The 16,943-nt window shown below is 41.9% G+C and overlaps 1 protein-coding gene across 1 annotated transcript; it reads left to right on the plus strand.

Annotated features, from left to right (window-relative positions):
- The first annotated feature begins 353 nt into the window (after positions 1–353).
- On the plus strand, positions 354–8,775 carry vwa10.2 (von Willebrand factor A domain containing 10, tandem duplicate 2). Its single transcript, XM_052571284.1, has 15 exons — positions 354–598; positions 937–1,227; positions 1,794–1,887; positions 1,988–2,116; positions 2,223–2,409; positions 2,853–3,022; positions 3,536–3,648; positions 3,865–3,981; positions 4,087–4,296; positions 4,500–4,632; positions 4,747–4,899; positions 5,041–5,127; positions 7,387–7,658; positions 7,816–8,109; positions 8,287–8,775. The coding sequence occupies exons 1-15, from the start codon at positions 401–403 to the stop codon at positions 8,773–8,775; spliced, it is 2,937 nt and encodes a 978-aa protein (XP_052427244.1). The 5' UTR covers positions 354–400.
- Positions 8,776–16,943: the final 8,168 nt, after the last annotated feature.

A 16,943-nucleotide genomic window follows, 5' to 3' on the forward strand; every position in this document is an offset into this window, starting at 1 on the left:
AAGGTGTATAAAAACATTGACAGAGGCTGTGCATAAGATACAGTAGATACATACAGAATCTGCGAACAGGTAATCAAACAATTGTTTTTTTTATATATACATACTATTTGTCTAATTGTATAATATGACATATTTTGTGAGAATTTTCGAGTTAAAGATTAAAAATTCAAGGAAAGGCAAAACATTCATTGTTTTTTTTAGATTTTGGGCTATTAGGCTATGTGTAAACATTCAAAATATTTTTATTCCACTTCATCTATTAGCATCTGTAGATCAATTATAATCCATATTTTCAAAGCAATTTTTTCCATATACATTTTTATTCCTGTCTATATTTTTGTCTGTTATTCCTGGTAAAAGATTGTGCTTTTTTCCTCAGCACCTGTTCTTGTGGACAGTCATGGTTTCCCTGGATGTAGTTGGTGTATTTCTCCTCTGTGGGACCCTCTTTCAACCCCCCCAGGTGGCAGCATTCAAACCTCTCTTTCAGGGCGGCTCCGTCACCCATCGAGAAATCACTCAGATGGCCATCCTCCGCAAGGCAGCAGAAGTGTGTCGTGACATAGCCACTGCCAAGGGGCACGACTTCACACTGCCTGTAAGAAAAAGACTCAAGAGTGAACCGAATGAATTAGCATTTTTTAATAATACAAACAATTAATGGATTATTATGAGTAACAAAAGTCTGTGTTTAACAATAATACTTTCACTTTTTGTTACAAAAAATAAGTTCCACCTCCAATGTGAATTTTGAAACGGCAGTTTTTAGTTGTCTCCTCAAGTTATGCTATGCACTTGATTTGGATTGAAAACTGAACTGAAACACAGAAGTAACCCAATTTGAACAACCAAACACCCAAATAAATAAATAAAATGAATAAAATGAATATTAAATATAAATATTAATATTCTACTTTTGACATTCTTCATCTCCAGATAAACAACAGGTTGACTCCATCTGCTGTCCACAGCGCCTGCTCAACACCTGCTTCATCTTCTGCCCTCTCTACCCTCAGTTTTTATTCAGCTATAATAGAAATTTATCTAAGCAACGCAGGTGTAGATCAAGTTTTTGCATTTAGTGAGGCACATCACATAGATAATGAGGCTTTCAGTGAGGGCCGGGGTCTCATCACTCGTGGTGTGGCTGCAGTAAAGGCCAGCGTGCAGCAGGAAAGCTATATTTCTGCCCGTATCTCACTGGGAGCTCTATGTCACACTCTACAGGTATGTTATGTATGGAGATTGTAGTAGGGAGGGGCATCTCTCTCTCTCTCTCTCTCTCTCTCTCTCTCTCTCTCTCTCTCTCAAGCTAGCCATATATAGCAGCATTTCTATCTTTGACTTCTATTTTCTATGACTCACACACTGCATTAAGGGTGTACATATGATCAAGTTCTGCATTCTGAATTGAACCCTTGACCTTCCCATTGCTAGCAATATTTATATGCAGGTTCTGATGATGGAGCATTCTCAGAAGAATTTTAACTAATGAGACAGTTTTAACATTTCAGTCAATTCTGGCGATTCTAGACTTGGACAAACTCTTGGAGATATACAGCCAGTAAAAACAACAGTAAAAACCCTTGTGGCCAATTCTTTCAAAGTGTGCTGCACAGTGCACAGACTTCTGAATATGCCTGAGTATGTCACATTCATCACAAATTGAAATAAAGGAATATATAGAGTGCAAGCAATGCATTTATAAATGAATGTAAGGTGACGAATATATTTAATTTCATAAAATGTAATCATTATTTTCACTAATTAATGTGTTGTTGGTTTGTGTGCAGGATTTCTATAGCCACAGTAACTGGGTGGAACTGGGAAGCACTGCTCCTTTCAGCGCACTGATCAAACCTGACCTTCCTCTCAACAATATAGCAGGTACATTTCTAACCAACTGTGTGTTTAAAAACTAGTTTTGCCACAATATGAATATGATATAAAGATGCACACTTTTAAAACCTCTTATCTGTGTTTCTAGGCCCCAGCACACCTACATGCAAAAGCTGCACTGGGCCAAACTGTGTTGATAACATTCTCCCAGAAATACTGCTGCAAAAGAAACTAACCTCAGGATATTTCAGCATTTTCTCCTCCACAAAACCTGCTGGTAGGAAAGCTTATCATCCCATGTGTAGTGTTGATCTATTCTGTATTTCATCACAGACCAAAGGATGGCTGGAATAGGTACCACAAAAACTCATACTTTCTTTCAGGCAAATGTAGCCATGGTGGCTTTCTTGACAGGACCAGTTCAAGAGAACCCACAGGAGGCATTAATAAAGATGACATCAGTTCAGAGCATGGCTTCCTTCACCAGCGAGCTGCTGACATGGCCATCAATGCTACTATGGAAGTGCTGCAAGATATCCGACTGGCAATAGGCGACCAAGCCTTTCTTCGGTATGAGATCTTCCTTTTACACCACACAGTTTTGGATTCTTCTGTAATGAAAGAAAGGACAAAATGCCTAAAGTTGCCAAATCTAAAGAATAAAATTTAAGAGTTCAGATGCAAAAGCCTCTAAGTGCCATCTGAAATTTTCATCTAAAATTAGGATTTTTATTAAGCTCCTATACTTAGGTTGAGTCATTTTACTTTAATGGCAATGTGCAGGTTATTTTCCAGGCTATTAAAGTGAATTAACTGAACATAAATATAGGAGCCTGAAAAAAATCCTAATTTTAGATGAAAATTTCAGATGGCATTAAGAGGCTTTTGCATCTGAACTCTTCAAATATTCTGCTGATGATATGGAGACGAAGTTCAAAAATTGTTTTTTTTTAGCAGCCCCTACAATCAGAACTTTTTGTCCAGGTTTAGCCAGTTTTGTTTTTTTCTTTCAGACTGATGGGCCTAAAACAGACCTCAGTTCTGGCTTTTGTGATTGACACCACGGGCAGCATGTCTGATGATATTGAAGAGGCCAAGAGAGTGTCCTTCAGTATCATAGACAGCAGGAGAGGAACATCAGAGGAACCTTCAGAATACATTCTAGTCCCATTTAATGATCCAGGTCATATTGCTTATTTGATTACTGTATATAGTCAAAGTTATTGTTGTTCTTGTTTTTCCAATAAAAGCAAAAGAAGCAGTGCCTCATCAAAACATTTGGCAGACAACAATGTGAAAATAAAACTAATGTTATGAAATATGAGACTGAATATTCTATTGACTATACATTTTTATTAGCTAATAAACAGATCCATTATGCCCATTACAAATTAGGCTGAATGCATAAAACTGGTGAAAATAGATGGAGTAATTACAAATAAAAAAATTACTATTTATCCATTCATACATCACCACTTTCATTCAGATTTGAATCTAACTTAAAGATAATGTGTTAATGAATTACTTTTTATGGAATAAATTAAAGAAACGTATTTGCCTTTCATCATGTGCGATGTTTACAGTTTCTGAATGATTACTGAACAACATATTTTTATTTGTATTTATTTTTTTAATTATGTTTAAATTACATACAACATGTTGCTGTAGTCTTCTGTGATGTTTTTGTCTCAAACAGATTTTGGACCTCTGACAAGAACTGTGGATGCAGATCTTTTCAAAAAGAGAATCAATTCTCTTTCAGCATTTGGTGGAGGAGACCTTCCAGAGATGTGCCTGTCAGGACTGCTGGTCTGTGTGTTTCTAATATTTATGTATTTTGGTGCTGTAAACATTTTTTTAAACTGATATACTGTATAAGATTACATTATTGATATGATTATTGTGAATATCTCATCTGTGTTAAGCTTTTATATTACAATAAAGCCAGCATAAAAATTATAATAATCTTGAGGTCCTGTGATCTTGTTTTTTTTTTTTTTTTTTTTTTGTCTCATGGTTTTCCAGCTGGCACTAGCAGGAGCTCCTCAATCTTCAGACATTTTTGTTTTCACTGATGCTCCAGCAAAGGACACAGAATTAAAAAGCACAGTTCAAGCCATGATTGAACGCACCAAATCAACAGTAAATGCATGCAAATCACTTCTAATTGCAGCTAAAGTGTTGTTGGATTACATGTAATGACATTTTTCTGTGTTTTTTTATCTGCTCTTTCTCCACGCAATCCAGGTCACTTTCATGCTGACTAACCCCTCCTCATTCCGTAGAAGAAGGGATGCCTCACAATCTCAAGGTTCTACATCAAGATCAATACCTCTGTCAGACATACAGCTGTACAGAGATCTGGCCCATGTTTCTGGTGGACAGACCATAGAGGTCACAAGAGCTACTCTGTCTCAGGCCACTGCAGTCATTACAGATGCATCTACCTCAGCCCTTGTATGTATTAAGAATGACAGATGGTGCCTTTTTGTGTATCAACTCTCTATTTAATCTCATTACAACATATTTAAAAAGGAACAATTTAAGATGAAGGGGAAGTATGTACCCCAATATTTGCTATATTTTTTCCCAATGATGTCACTGGGAATTTTGCTGTGAAACACTGCAACATACTTAAAACAACTCTGTTTTTCTTGAAGGTGACGCTTTTTCAGGTGGTAAGAAATCCAGCCATTGCAGAAAACTTTACCTTTGTCTTAGATCCATCTCTGTCCAATGTGACTGTGTATGTCACTGGAGACTCTCCAGTCTTCACCATCTACAGCCCGACAGGTGAGCCAGTGCGCCTCGAACATTGTTTGCAGATATGAGGGTTTTATTTTGTCCAATAGAAAAACAACATACCAAAATCATTGTGTAAAATAAGCAGATTCCCCTGTCTTTCAGGTGTGTCTCAGTCAGGTTCAGTGACAGATGGTCCTCTGGGCAGCATCCTGACTGTAGGGAATCTAAAGAGAGTAAAACTCAACCCTGACAACCAGACAGGAGAGTGGAAGATCAGTATAAACTCCACAAGCTTCTACAGCCTGAAAGTCACTGGTAAGGGTTTTTAATCTGCCGGTATATGTTTTGTTTTTTTAAACTACTGAGATTGTAAATATCCGTAAAATGTTTTTATTTGGAATATTGTATTGCATCTCACAGTGAGCTGCTTTCACTCCGCTTTATCTGTGATTACAGGTCAGAGTTCTGTGAACTTTCTCTTTAACTTTGTGCAGCAGATAGAAGGGGGTGACTTCACACCGAAAGCCAATCGTCCTTTCACTGGTATGATGTCATCTTCATTTGATTGTTACTTATCACTACTGTTCAAAAGTTTGGGGTCGGTAAGAATTGTAAAATATTTTTGGGAGAAAAATTTATATTATGCTCACCAAAGCTTTGTTATTTGATCAATAATATGTTTTAATAATAATAATAATAACAATGATAATATTTTTTTTTCAGGATTCTTTTAGTAGACTGTTCATTATGAATATGTTAATTGTCCCTTCTGATCAGTTTAATGCATCCTCACTGAACAAATGTATTGAGTGTTTGAGTGTTCCTGTAGCTCAATTGGTAGAGCACCGCTTTATCAAGCGCAAGGTTGGGGGTTTGAATACCCGGGAACACATGATAGGTAAAAATTGATAGCCTGAATGCACTGTAAGTCGCTTTGGATAAAAGCGTCTGCTAAGTGCATACATTTTTTTATTTTTAATTTTTAAATTTAATTTAAATTTAATTTAATTTAACTTCTTAAATATATATATCGCTTTGGATAAAAGTGTCTGCTAAATGCATACATTTTTTTATTAAATTTTTTTTTTTTAATTTAAATTTAATTTAATTTAACTTCTTTAATACATATATATATATATATATATATATATATATATATATATATATATATATATATATATTAGTGCTGTCAAAATTATCGCGTTAACGCATTCGATTAATTTGAAATATTTAACGCGTTAAAAAAAAATAACGCAATTAACGCGGTTGCAGTTTTTTTTATTTCCAGTTGTGGTCTATGTGTGTTCAACGTGCAAAGAAATATGGATAAGACCAAGGAAGGACTTTTAGACGGAAAGTTTCAGTATAAAACTCTGCCGGATTACTCTTCAGTCTGCCACAAGAAACATTACTCTTCATTCAGTCTGCCACAAGAAACAGCAACATTAAAATCATGAACTCAAATGTCATTGTTTAAAAAAAAAAAAACAATGACTGTAACAGTGCGTAAATCAGACCTTTCTGTAACGCTAACGTTAATAAGCTTAAACGAAAATAAGGAAATAATTGTGTAGCGGAGTATTTTTTGTACACAGTGCCGCGAACTGTCAATCACTCCTGTATGCGTGCATCACTGTCCTCCTCAGCTGCAGCTACTTGCGCTCTCTCTCTTCATCAAGCTTTAAAACAAAAAGGGAACAAAAAGATCATATTGTCTTTGTGCATAGGCTATAGATTAATTAGATAAATGAATATCTAAATTTGTGCCTTGCCGTCTACGGTATTTTTTTAGAACTTAGAAAAAAGATGCTGCAGCCAATGAACAGCCAGCGGGGGCTGCAGGACGACTCAACCTCCGCAGACAGTTTTTAATGTTTATCAGACAATAAATACTCAAGATTTTGCTTTAGTATAACTCACAACGAGTTTCACACACCTTCTCCGGCCACGTTGAGTTGTTGACACTTAACAGTGGGAAAAGCAACACATGCGCTATTCACTTGTATAACTTAAGGGTGAATGGGTAATGTAGTTTCTGCTCTGGGTGGGATGAATTAGGAAGCTTGCATTGTGAAGGGCGCTCTGAAAATCGGCAGTGCAGGTAAAAGATTAAAACCTCTATTAAAACAGATGTCCAAATGAGCGTACCGGTACGCTACAAGCACGTTCTGGGCGCACGGAGAGGTGGCGGTACGCTCAAGAGCTATATCTGGAAGTGGCGGTACTGAGTACTGGTGCGTACTGGCCCACTTAAAGCACTGGCAATGACTATACTTTGGAATTTTTTTGCAGTCCACTTAGAATTCAACATGGAAATCATTTTTGTTTTTTATTGGCATTGATTGTTTTGAAATTCAAATGGTACTTACATGCCTGTGTTTTTATTTCTGTAATAAATATGGCTTTCAAGCCAACAGTTAATTTGGAGGATATTGATGGTTTATTGCAGGTATGTTGTTTACATGAGAAAATCTGTGTTACAAGTTAAACAAAAATTCCAATAAACAATCATATTTTGAATTTAAATAGTTTCTTTGTCTTGAGTTTACATTAATTATTTACATTTTACATTTACATATCCAAAAAGTTTCAGTCTTTTAATTGCGATTAATCGCGATTAATTTTAAAAAATTGTGCGATTAATTAGTTAATTTTTTTTAATCGATTGACAGCACTAATATATATATATATATCTTACTGAACAGGAGTGTATAAACACTATTATTATTATTTTGTTGTTGTTGTTGTTGTTTTCATCATCAATGTAAATTAAACAAACAAAATGCTTCTCTTACTGATCAGGTCGGAATGCTACTTTGTTTGTCTCTGTGACTGGAGGAGATTCATTCACAGTGACTGACGTGCTACTGGTTGAAGCTTCAGGATCTGATGTTGTTAATGGGACTATCAAAGCTGTCGGTGCGACAGACTTCCTGGTCAACATTGACAGAATCCCAGAGTGGGCGTTTGTGGTGCAGCTGAAGGGGCTGTTCAGTGACTCAACTCGATCTTTGCCTAGTCAGTTCCTGAGACAGTCACCCACCCAGCAACAAGGATCTAGATTTACTATCACGGTGAGCATGAAGGGCTAGTTCACCCAAAAATGAAAATTCTATCATCACTGACACAACTTTTATATGGAATTTGCAAAACCTCTGAAAATAATATAAATAAGACATGCAAAATACAAAATACAATATCTCTAATCATATTAAACATGTTTCTTCTCAGGCCCAACCAAACAGCACTATAGAACCTGGAACCCCCTTTGTTGTCAACTTTACATTGGTCACTAATGCTACAGGCGGCAGCTACACTATCCGAGCTCGGACAGACCGCAGCTTCAGCGTGTCTTTCCCCAGTTCTCTGAATGCAGGGACAGACGGAAGTGCTCAGGGAACTGTAACACTGACTGCACCCTCCAACACAGAGTCAGGGACGGATGTCACACTCACTATTGAGGCAGAAGATCCAGAGTCTGGTGACTCAAATTACATGGCACTGCGGTTCACTGTCATGACTAAGGTAACTGTTATAAAAGCTGAAAACGAGTATAAATGATTAAAATTTACCATCCTCTGAGGAGAATATATACAGTAACTTTCTGCAACACTATGCATCTGTATTTTTACATGCAAACAGTATTAGCATTTTATCCTTTCACTGACTCTGATTAACCTCATAATATTTTTTTTTTGGAAGGTCACTGATTTCTCTAGCCCTGTCTGTCAGGCAGTGAGCATCAAAGCTGACTGTCCTGTGGAATGCAGCAGGGCATCATGGGAACTCTCTACCAACATAACAGACGTTAATGGTACAGGCATAGCCGGAGTGTCCCTCAGTCGTGGCAATGGCTCTCTCAGCTTAAGCAATGTGATGAGTGCGGATGGCACAAATGTGACTGTGGCTTTCTACAATGCTTCCTGTTGTTCTCAGGAAGTAGAGCTTGTAGCTGTGGACAGGGTAGGAAACGTGGGTACATGTTTCACCTCTATAAAGAGCCCTTCTACAACTGTTAGCCCCAATGGAACTTCAACTGTTAGCCTCAATGGATCTACAACTGTTAGCCTCAATGGATCTACAACTGTTAGCCTCAATGGATCTACAACTGTTAGCTCCAATGGATCATATTCTGTTTCCTTCTCCATGTGTGTTGCTTTAGTAGGGTTATTAGTTTCCTTTCTGTATTGATGAGGGAGACTGGAATCATGAATTAAGTGAAAATTTTTCCACTATTTTTATCTTAATATTCCTATGTTCTCACTATTTTTGATTATCTTTTACAAACTGCTGGTAAAACTTTACATTTATGCCATTTATGCCCTAACTCTTAGGCATTATGAATAAGGGATGGTGGAGGAAGATGCCCTGCTTAAGAACAATGTGGATTTACTTATTTAAATCTGTTTCATGGTCTCTGTAATTTGTAAAGACCTCGCTGAACCTTTCTATATCCAGATGGTTGCTACTCTTTTTTTTATCTTATCTGACAATTAAGGTTTAATTTGATTTGATTTCTTAGGACTGACCGGCACATTCTGATGCAGGCATGTTCCTGGGTCAGCATGTTTTGTTGATCCTGGAACAACAATCCTGTGAAGTTATAACCCAAACCCTAATCACAACCTTACCTTTAAACAGGGCTGGTATGGTTACTTTTAAAATGTATTTCACTACAGATGACAAAATACTAGCTTTAAAAAGTAATCAGTAATGTATTTCATTAAATTACTCCGGTTTAGCAACTCAATCTAAATACTTAGAATACTTTGAAATACTTAAACTATGTAACGCAAAGGAACATATTAAATTGATGGCTTGTTTTTTTAACTCTTAATAAAAGTGACATCCACCAGTCTTGAGATCTGTGGTTTCTTTGCATTTTATTTTAAACAACATAAGTTTTCCAGAGAATTTCTATGAACAACAACAACAAAAAAGTTTTTTTTTATATTGATCTTCCAATCTTCCAATCAATATAAATTTTATCTGAATACAATGAATGGAATTCCATGCTGTTTCCATGCTGTTTCAGCCAAAACAACTGGCACAGTTGTTTAATGAACTGACCAAACTTTAAGTGATGATAATCCTCTCTACAAACAGACTGATATATTTCAGATTTTTATTTCTTTTAATTTTTATGATTATAACTGACAACTAAAGAAAATCCCAAATGCAGTATCTCAGAAAATTAGAATATTGTGAAAAGGGTTAATATTGAAGACACCTGGTGCCACACTCTAATCAGCTAATTAACTCAAGACACCTGAAAAGGCCTTTAAACGGTCTCTCAGTCTAGTCCCGAGGCTACACAATCATGGGGAAGACCGCTGACTTGACAGTTGTCCAAAAGATAACTATTGACACCTTGCACAAGGAGGGCAAGACACAAAAGGTGATTGCAAAAGAGGCTGGCTGTTCATAGAGCTCTGTGTCCAAGCACATTAATAGAGAGGCGAAGGGAAGGAAAAGATGTAGAAGAAAAAAGTATACCAGCAATAGGGATAACCGCACCCTGGAGAGGATTGTGAAACAAAACCAATTCATAAATGTGAGGGAGATTCACAAAAAGTGGATTACAGCTAGAGTCAGTGCTTCAAGAACCACTACGTACAGACGTATACAAGACATGGGTTTCAGCTGTCGCATTCCTTGTGTCAAGCCACTCTTGAACAACAGACAGCGTCTGAAGCGTCTCGTTGAAGGGTCCCAAAGTCTGGAAGAATAAAGGAGAGGCACACAATCCACGTTGCTTGAGGTTCAGTGTAAAGTTTCCACAGTCAGTGATGGTTTGGGGTGCCATGTCATCTGCTGGTGTTGGTCCAGTTTTCTTTATCTTCATGACTATGAAAATTGTAGATTCACACTGAAGGCATTAAAACTATGAATGAACACATATGGAATTATATACATAACAAAAAAAGTGTGAAACAACTGAAAATATGTCATGTTCTAGGTTCTTCAAAGTAGCCACCTTTTGCTTTAATTACTGCTTTGCACACTCTTGGCATTCTCTTGATGAGCTTCAAGAGGTAGTCACCTGAAATGGTCTTCCAACAGTCTTGAAGGAGTTCCCCAAGAGATACTTAGCATTTGTTGGCCCTTTTGCCTTCTGTCTGCGGTCCAGCTTACCCCTAAACCATCTCGATTGGGTTCAGGTCCGGTGGCTGTGGAGGCCAGGTCATCTGACGCAGCACCCCATCACTCTCCTACTTGGTCAAATAGCCCATGATGCCTTCAGTGTGACTACAATTTTCATAGTCATAAAAATAAAGAAAACTCTTTGAATGAGAAGGTGTGTCCAAACTTTTGGTCTGTACTGTACATACAGTATGGGACAGCATGAGGTTGACTAAATGGGATAGTTTTCATTTTGGGTTGAGTATCATTTGAAACACCATGAAACTGATTAAATATGTACAGTACAGTACAGAAGCTGAGCATTCTGCTCATAAATGTGTTGGTTTACCAGTAGGGCTGTAGAGAGTAAAGACTGGAGAGTCTCCTGTGATATACACTGTCACATTGGACAGAGTTGGATCCAGCACAAAAGAAAAGTTCCTCTTCGGGAACTCGAGCTGCGTCGAGCGCTTTTGGGGAACGCCTTTGGCAAGAACAACTCTTAATATCATGTGCAATCAGTTCAATGGAAGAGCGTGACGTCACGGACGGGGTGACGTAGCTACCAGGAAGCTATAAAGGCACGTGCCACGCAGCTGGCCTCAGCTTCGCGTCTTTCAGCAAGCGCTCTGTGTGTGCATGTTCATAAGTCTGTCTTGTAAGTCTTATTTACTGTTGTCTGTCCAGTATTATTAGACTAAGATGCCTAAGTCTAAAGCAAAGACCAGACATTTGAAGGGCGAAATCAAATCACACTATAAACTGTGTGTTCCTCCATGCCAGCGCTACATCACGGCTGGAGACACACATGATTTATGCGTGGTTTGCCTGGGGTCGGAGCACGCTGAGTCGGCTCTCGAGGGAGCATTGTGAACGATTGCCAATGCGGACGCTTCGATCCCGGAGGGCTCTCTTCGAGGAGGGAGCCTTCGCCAGCATTCCCCACGGCTCTGGCCCCACGTCTGCTGAGGCAGAGTGGCTGCTGCACTCGTGGGGTTCGCAGGTGGATCTGGCAGAGGGAATGGAGATGGGCCAGTCCTTATCTCCTTCCTCATCTGCTAGATCCGGCGCCCAAACCCTGGGATCGGAAGCACGCTCGTCGGTTTCTTCCCCCCAGGGCGAGGGGTCGACACTCCACCTCTCTTCGTCTGATGAGGTGGATGTGGAGACAGTTGGTAGGGATTCGCCACCCCTTTCGCCCCAGTATGAGGAGCTACTGGAGGTGGTTACTCGAGCAGTCGAGAAGTTAAAGATAGACTGGCCCCCAGAGAAAAAACATGAACCGCAGAGAAGTAAACTCGATGAGCGGTATCTCAGGCCCAGACAACCACCTCCAGCCCGGAGCCTTCCCTTTTTTCCCGACCTCCATGAAGAAATAGCGAGGTCGTGGAAACACCCATATTCCACCCGTCTCTTCGGCCCTGATTCGCAGTATTACGGGAATGTGACAGGGCTCGATGAGCATGGGTACAGAGCGATGCCACGGGTTGAACAGACGCTTGCGGGCTATCTGTCACCCGGTTCGGCGTCGTCTCTGAAGGCTCCGGCCTTGCCTACTAAAGCATTAAGAACGACATCAGCGTTAGTGGGCAAGGGCTATGTGGCAGCAGGTCAGGCAGGGGCGTGCCTTCACACCATGGCCGTCCTTCAAGTATATCAGGCCGACCTGCTGAGAGACGTAGACGAGGGAGAGGGGATCAAGTCCGACGATATTGCAGAGCTTAGACGGACCGCTGAACTCTCCCTCCGTGCCACCAAAGAGACCGCTCGCGCGATTGGGCGGTCTATGGCAGCCTTGGTGGCCGTGGAGAGGCATTTATGGCTGAACCTGTCCCAAATTAAAGACCGTGACAGGTTCTGCCTCCTGGACGCTCCGCTCCAAGCCTCGGGCCTGTTTGGCCACACAGTCAATACTGTCGTCGACAGGTTCCAGGAGGCCCGTAAGCAGGCGGCGGCGTTCCAGAGTTTCCTCCCTCGTCGCTCTTGTGGGTTATCTGGACGGGAGATACTCGCACCACTAGCAAGCTCCTCATGCCACGAGGCACAAAAGCAGAGCGTCGCTACTCGTGCTCCCCCACGCCGGGACGCTCTGAGTCGGGGGCTCCTAGAATAAAATCTGATCTTCGTACAGTTATCGAAGCTAGGAAGTCCACGACAAAGAGGTCCTGACGCCAGCATTCCAGTGACCTCGAGGGTAGCCCCTACGGGGTCAGAGCGGTATCCACCTCATTATACGGTGCCCGCCTCTCCCCGGTACCCTCTGGAGGCCGGTCTGCCAACCCTGCCAGTGTTTCAGGGCGCAGCGGTCTCCCGGGAGCGTCCCTCCCAGTTATTTCCGCCCGTGAGCGTAGCGGAGCTGGGAAGCTCGCCTCCCCTTCGGGGGCCTCTTACACCAGAGATCAGTCTTGAGAGACTGATTCACTTAGTACATTTTCGAGCAGCGTGGAAACTTCTGCCAAATGTATCTCAATGGGTCCTGCACACAGTAGAAAGAGGCTATGCTATTCAATTCGGCCGTCCACCGCCGAGATTCAATGGGGTTACACCGACAGTTGTCGGCCCCCAGCAGGCTCTGGTTATGGAACAAGAAGTGAATACCCTATTAAGGAAGGAGGCCATCGAGGTGGTCCCTCCTCTAGACAGGGAATCCGGATTTTACAGCCGGTATTTCATAGTTCCAAAGAAGGATGGGGGGTTGCATCCGATCTTAGACCTACATCAGTTAAACCTCTCAGTTATGTCACTGAAGTTCAAAATGCTTACTGTCAAACAGGTTGTAGCTCAAATCAGATCCGAGGACTGGTTTGTCACGATAGATCTCAAAGATGCATACTTCCACATATCCACCCTTCCACAACACAGGGAGTTTCTGAGGTTTGCTTTCGGGGGCGAAGCTTATCAATATTGAGTACTTCCATTCGGCCTTGCACTCTCACCCCGCACGTTCACGAAATGTGTAGATGCGGCTCTGGTACCCCTCCGTATGCAGGGCATCCGCATTCTAAATTATATCGACGATTAGTTGATTTTAGCTCAATCAGAGCAGATGGCGGTTTGTCATTGAAGTGTCGTTCTCGCCCATATGGGGGAGCTGGGTTTGAGACTGAATGCCAAGAAGAGTGTACTTTCTCCAGTTCAGAGAACCACCTATCTAGGCATAGTATAGGATTCGACCACGATGCAGGCACCGCAGGCACCGATCGAGTCGATCCTCACATCAGTCAAGAGAGTCAGAGAAGGCCAGTCACTCACTGTGAAGCAGTTTCAGAGACTGTTAGGGCTCATGGCAGCTACATCCAACGTGATACCTTTTGGTCTCCTGCACATGAGGCCCCTTCAGTGGTGGCTCAAGACCAAGGGGTTTTCCCCAAGGGGAAATCCTTTCCGAACTATTCAGGTCACGCAGCGATGCCTTCGTGCCTTAGACATATGGAAGAAACCTTGGTTCTTGAATCAGGGCCCGGTGTTGGGAGCTCTTGGTCGCCGTGTAACGCTAGCGACAGATGCGTCCCTCACCGGTTGGGGTGCGGTCATGAGTGGCCACCCTGCCCGCGGTCTGTGGAGCGGTCGCCATCTGACATGGCACATCACATGCTGTCGAGACAGGGGCCGAGGCCCGGGGAATGGATGCTTCATCCTGAGGTGGTGAAGCAGATATGGCAAATATTTGGCAAAGCTCAGGTGGACCTCTTCGCGACTCGAGAGACATCGCAATATCCCCTCTGGTTCTCTCTAGTTAACCCAGCTCCACTGGGACTAGATGCCATGGCACAGACTTGGCCGAGGCTTTGTCTGTATGCCTTTCCCCCCATCGCTCTGCTCCCGGGAGTTCTGGCGAGAGTACGCCGGGACGGGGTCCGTCTGTTGTTAGTAGCCCCGTTCTGGCCGGGCCGAGTATGGTTCGCAGATCTGATTTCTCTCCTCGACGGCTCTCCATGGCAGATCCCGATCAGGACAGATCTACTCTCTCAGGCGCAGGGCAAAATAATTCACCCTCGCCCGGAGTTGTGGAAGCTGTGGGTGTGGCCCCTGAGGGGGCACATCTGTTAGCAGCTGGTCTCTCAACCGAGGTTGTTGAGACCCTACTCCAATCCAGAGCTCCCTCCACGAGGAAACTGTACGCCCTGAAGTGGAAACTCTTCACTTCATGGTGCAGAGATCGCCACCTTGACCCTGTTAACTGCCCAGTTGGTACAGTTCTGGAGTTTTTACAAGCTAGGCTCTCTGCGGGGTTAACCCACTCCACCTTAAAGGTGTACGTTGCGGCCATAGCTTCTTACCACGTCCCTTTCAGTGACCAGTCACTGGGTAGACACCCCCTAGTTACACGTTTCCTCCGAGGTGCACTGAGGCTGAGACCTCCAGTACGGTCCCGTATTCCCCCATGGGATTTGGTTGTGGTGTTAGAGGCTCTCTGCAAAGCTCCATTCGAGCCAATTCAAGAAATCTCAGACAGACATCTGACACTTAAGACTGCCCTATTACTGGCTATTACCTCTCTAAAGAGAGTTGGAGATCTTCAGGCCCTCTCGGTGGCCCCTAACTATCTAGACTTTGCCCCTGGTATGGCCAAAGCATTTTTATACCCTCGAGCGGGTTACGTTCCTAAAGTTCCCTCTGTCACACCACAACCTGTCATACTGCAGGCCTTCTGTCCTCCTCCCTATCAGGAGCCAGACCAGGCGAAGCTAAATTGTATGTGTCCAGTGCGAGCATTGGACGCATAAATCCACAGAGCTGCCCTGTGGAGAAAGTCTGACCAATTGCTTGTATGCTACGGTCCTCCTAAAAAGGGTTCTCCTGCCAACAAGCAGACCCTTAGTCGTTGGATAGTCGAGGCTATCAACGTCTCCTATGAGTCCTCTGGTCTTCCCCTTCCTTTGGGAGCCAAGGCTCACTCTACGCGGAGTATGGCTGCTTTTAAGGCATTTCTAGCAGGTGTGTCCCTCTTGGACATCTGCAACGCTGCGGGGTGGTCCACGCCCTCTACATTCGCCAGATTTTACAATCTCGATATGCGAGCCGCTCCTGGCTCTTCTGTCCTCTCGTCCGCTGTGCTCTTCGGATACACACTAGGCAGGGGCTTGGTAGTCTGGCAGCGTTGGCACATCGTTCCCCAAAAGCGCTCGACGCAGCTCGAGTTCCCGAAGAGGAACGTCCCTAGGTTACGTATGTAACCCTAGTTCCTCGAGGGAACGAGACGCTGCGTCGCCGAGCCATACTCCCGGCACCCCTGCCTGCACTTGCTTCCCTATTCTGGTGATATAAAGCAAATTACATTTACATTATAAAATGCATGTCTACGTAATAGTGATGATGGAAGTACTGTAAATATATTTTGATAAAATATAACATAACATTGTGATCTCATTGTTAGAACTTACCAGGTCAGCAGTGATTAAATCTGTAAAGACTGCAGTGGCCTGAGATGATGTAGTGTTTGTGATGTCTATGGTCTGTCCATCAGAAACATGGGTCAGGTCTCTGTAAAGCTGTATTTCTGACTGAGACAGTGATCTTGATAAAACATTCAGTTGACTACTTGTTGAGATGGAGTTTGTCAGCAGGAAAGTGACCAGCAGTGCGGGAAGAAAGAATAATCTTAAGACCAAGTATATCCAACACAACAGATCCTACCTGAAGAACAAAACCTTTTATGCAGGAACTCACTTTTGACTTGGTGCTTTCTATCATGGTCCCAACTGAACTTTTGAATTATGTGTCCTTTGCTGAAGCATCAGTGAAAACCAAAATGTCTGAAGATTGAGGAGCTCCTGCTAGTGCCAACTGGAGAACCATGACACATTTGTTTGGATGTACCTACCTTGACTATGGCCCATACACAGTTCAACCAGTCAACTAGTTGCTCTATCTTCTGTTTTCTGGAGTTTCTTTTTCATATATCTAAATAAACAGATTAAACTTGTGCAATACTCTTTCCTAATATCAAATAAATTCCAGGGACAAATTTTAATGAGAACATTTTTTAATGATCGATCATTTCATTTCATTTATTTCTAAAGCACAATCAATCTCTTTAATGTATTTTTTTTCTGAAAAACAAATATTTGTAACTCTCTGGCATTACCATTTACATAACTCTGTACATGACAAAGAAAAAAAGCACTGCTTTAGAGTAAATTTTTTTAACTAGAAAAAAAAAACCTTCAAATAAAAATTAGAGGTTTACATTACAAATTAGTAGTAAGACATTGTCTGAAGTGCAATGGTATAGG

This window comes from Carassius gibelio, chromosome A1, assembly GCF_023724105.1.
Source record: "Carassius gibelio isolate Cgi1373 ecotype wild population from Czech Republic chromosome A1, carGib1.2-hapl.c, whole genome shotgun sequence".
NCBI classification, from domain to species: Eukaryota; Metazoa; Chordata; class Actinopteri; order Cypriniformes; family Cyprinidae; genus Carassius; species Carassius gibelio.

Bases quoted from the DNA above. Each gene is read 5' to 3' on its own strand.
- vwa10.2 (XM_052571284.1), top strand. From the start codon at position 401: ATGGTTTCCCTGGATGTAGTTGGTGTATTTCTCCTCTGTGGGACCCTC. The intron at 4,900-5,040 runs GTAAGGGTTTTT...CTGTGATTACAG, and splicing joins CTACAGCCTGAAAGTCACTG to GTCAGAGTTCTGTGAACTTT. The intron at 8,110-8,286 runs GTAACTGTTATA...TTTTTTTGGAAG, and splicing joins GGTTCACTGTCATGACTAAG to GTCACTGATTTCTCTAGCCC.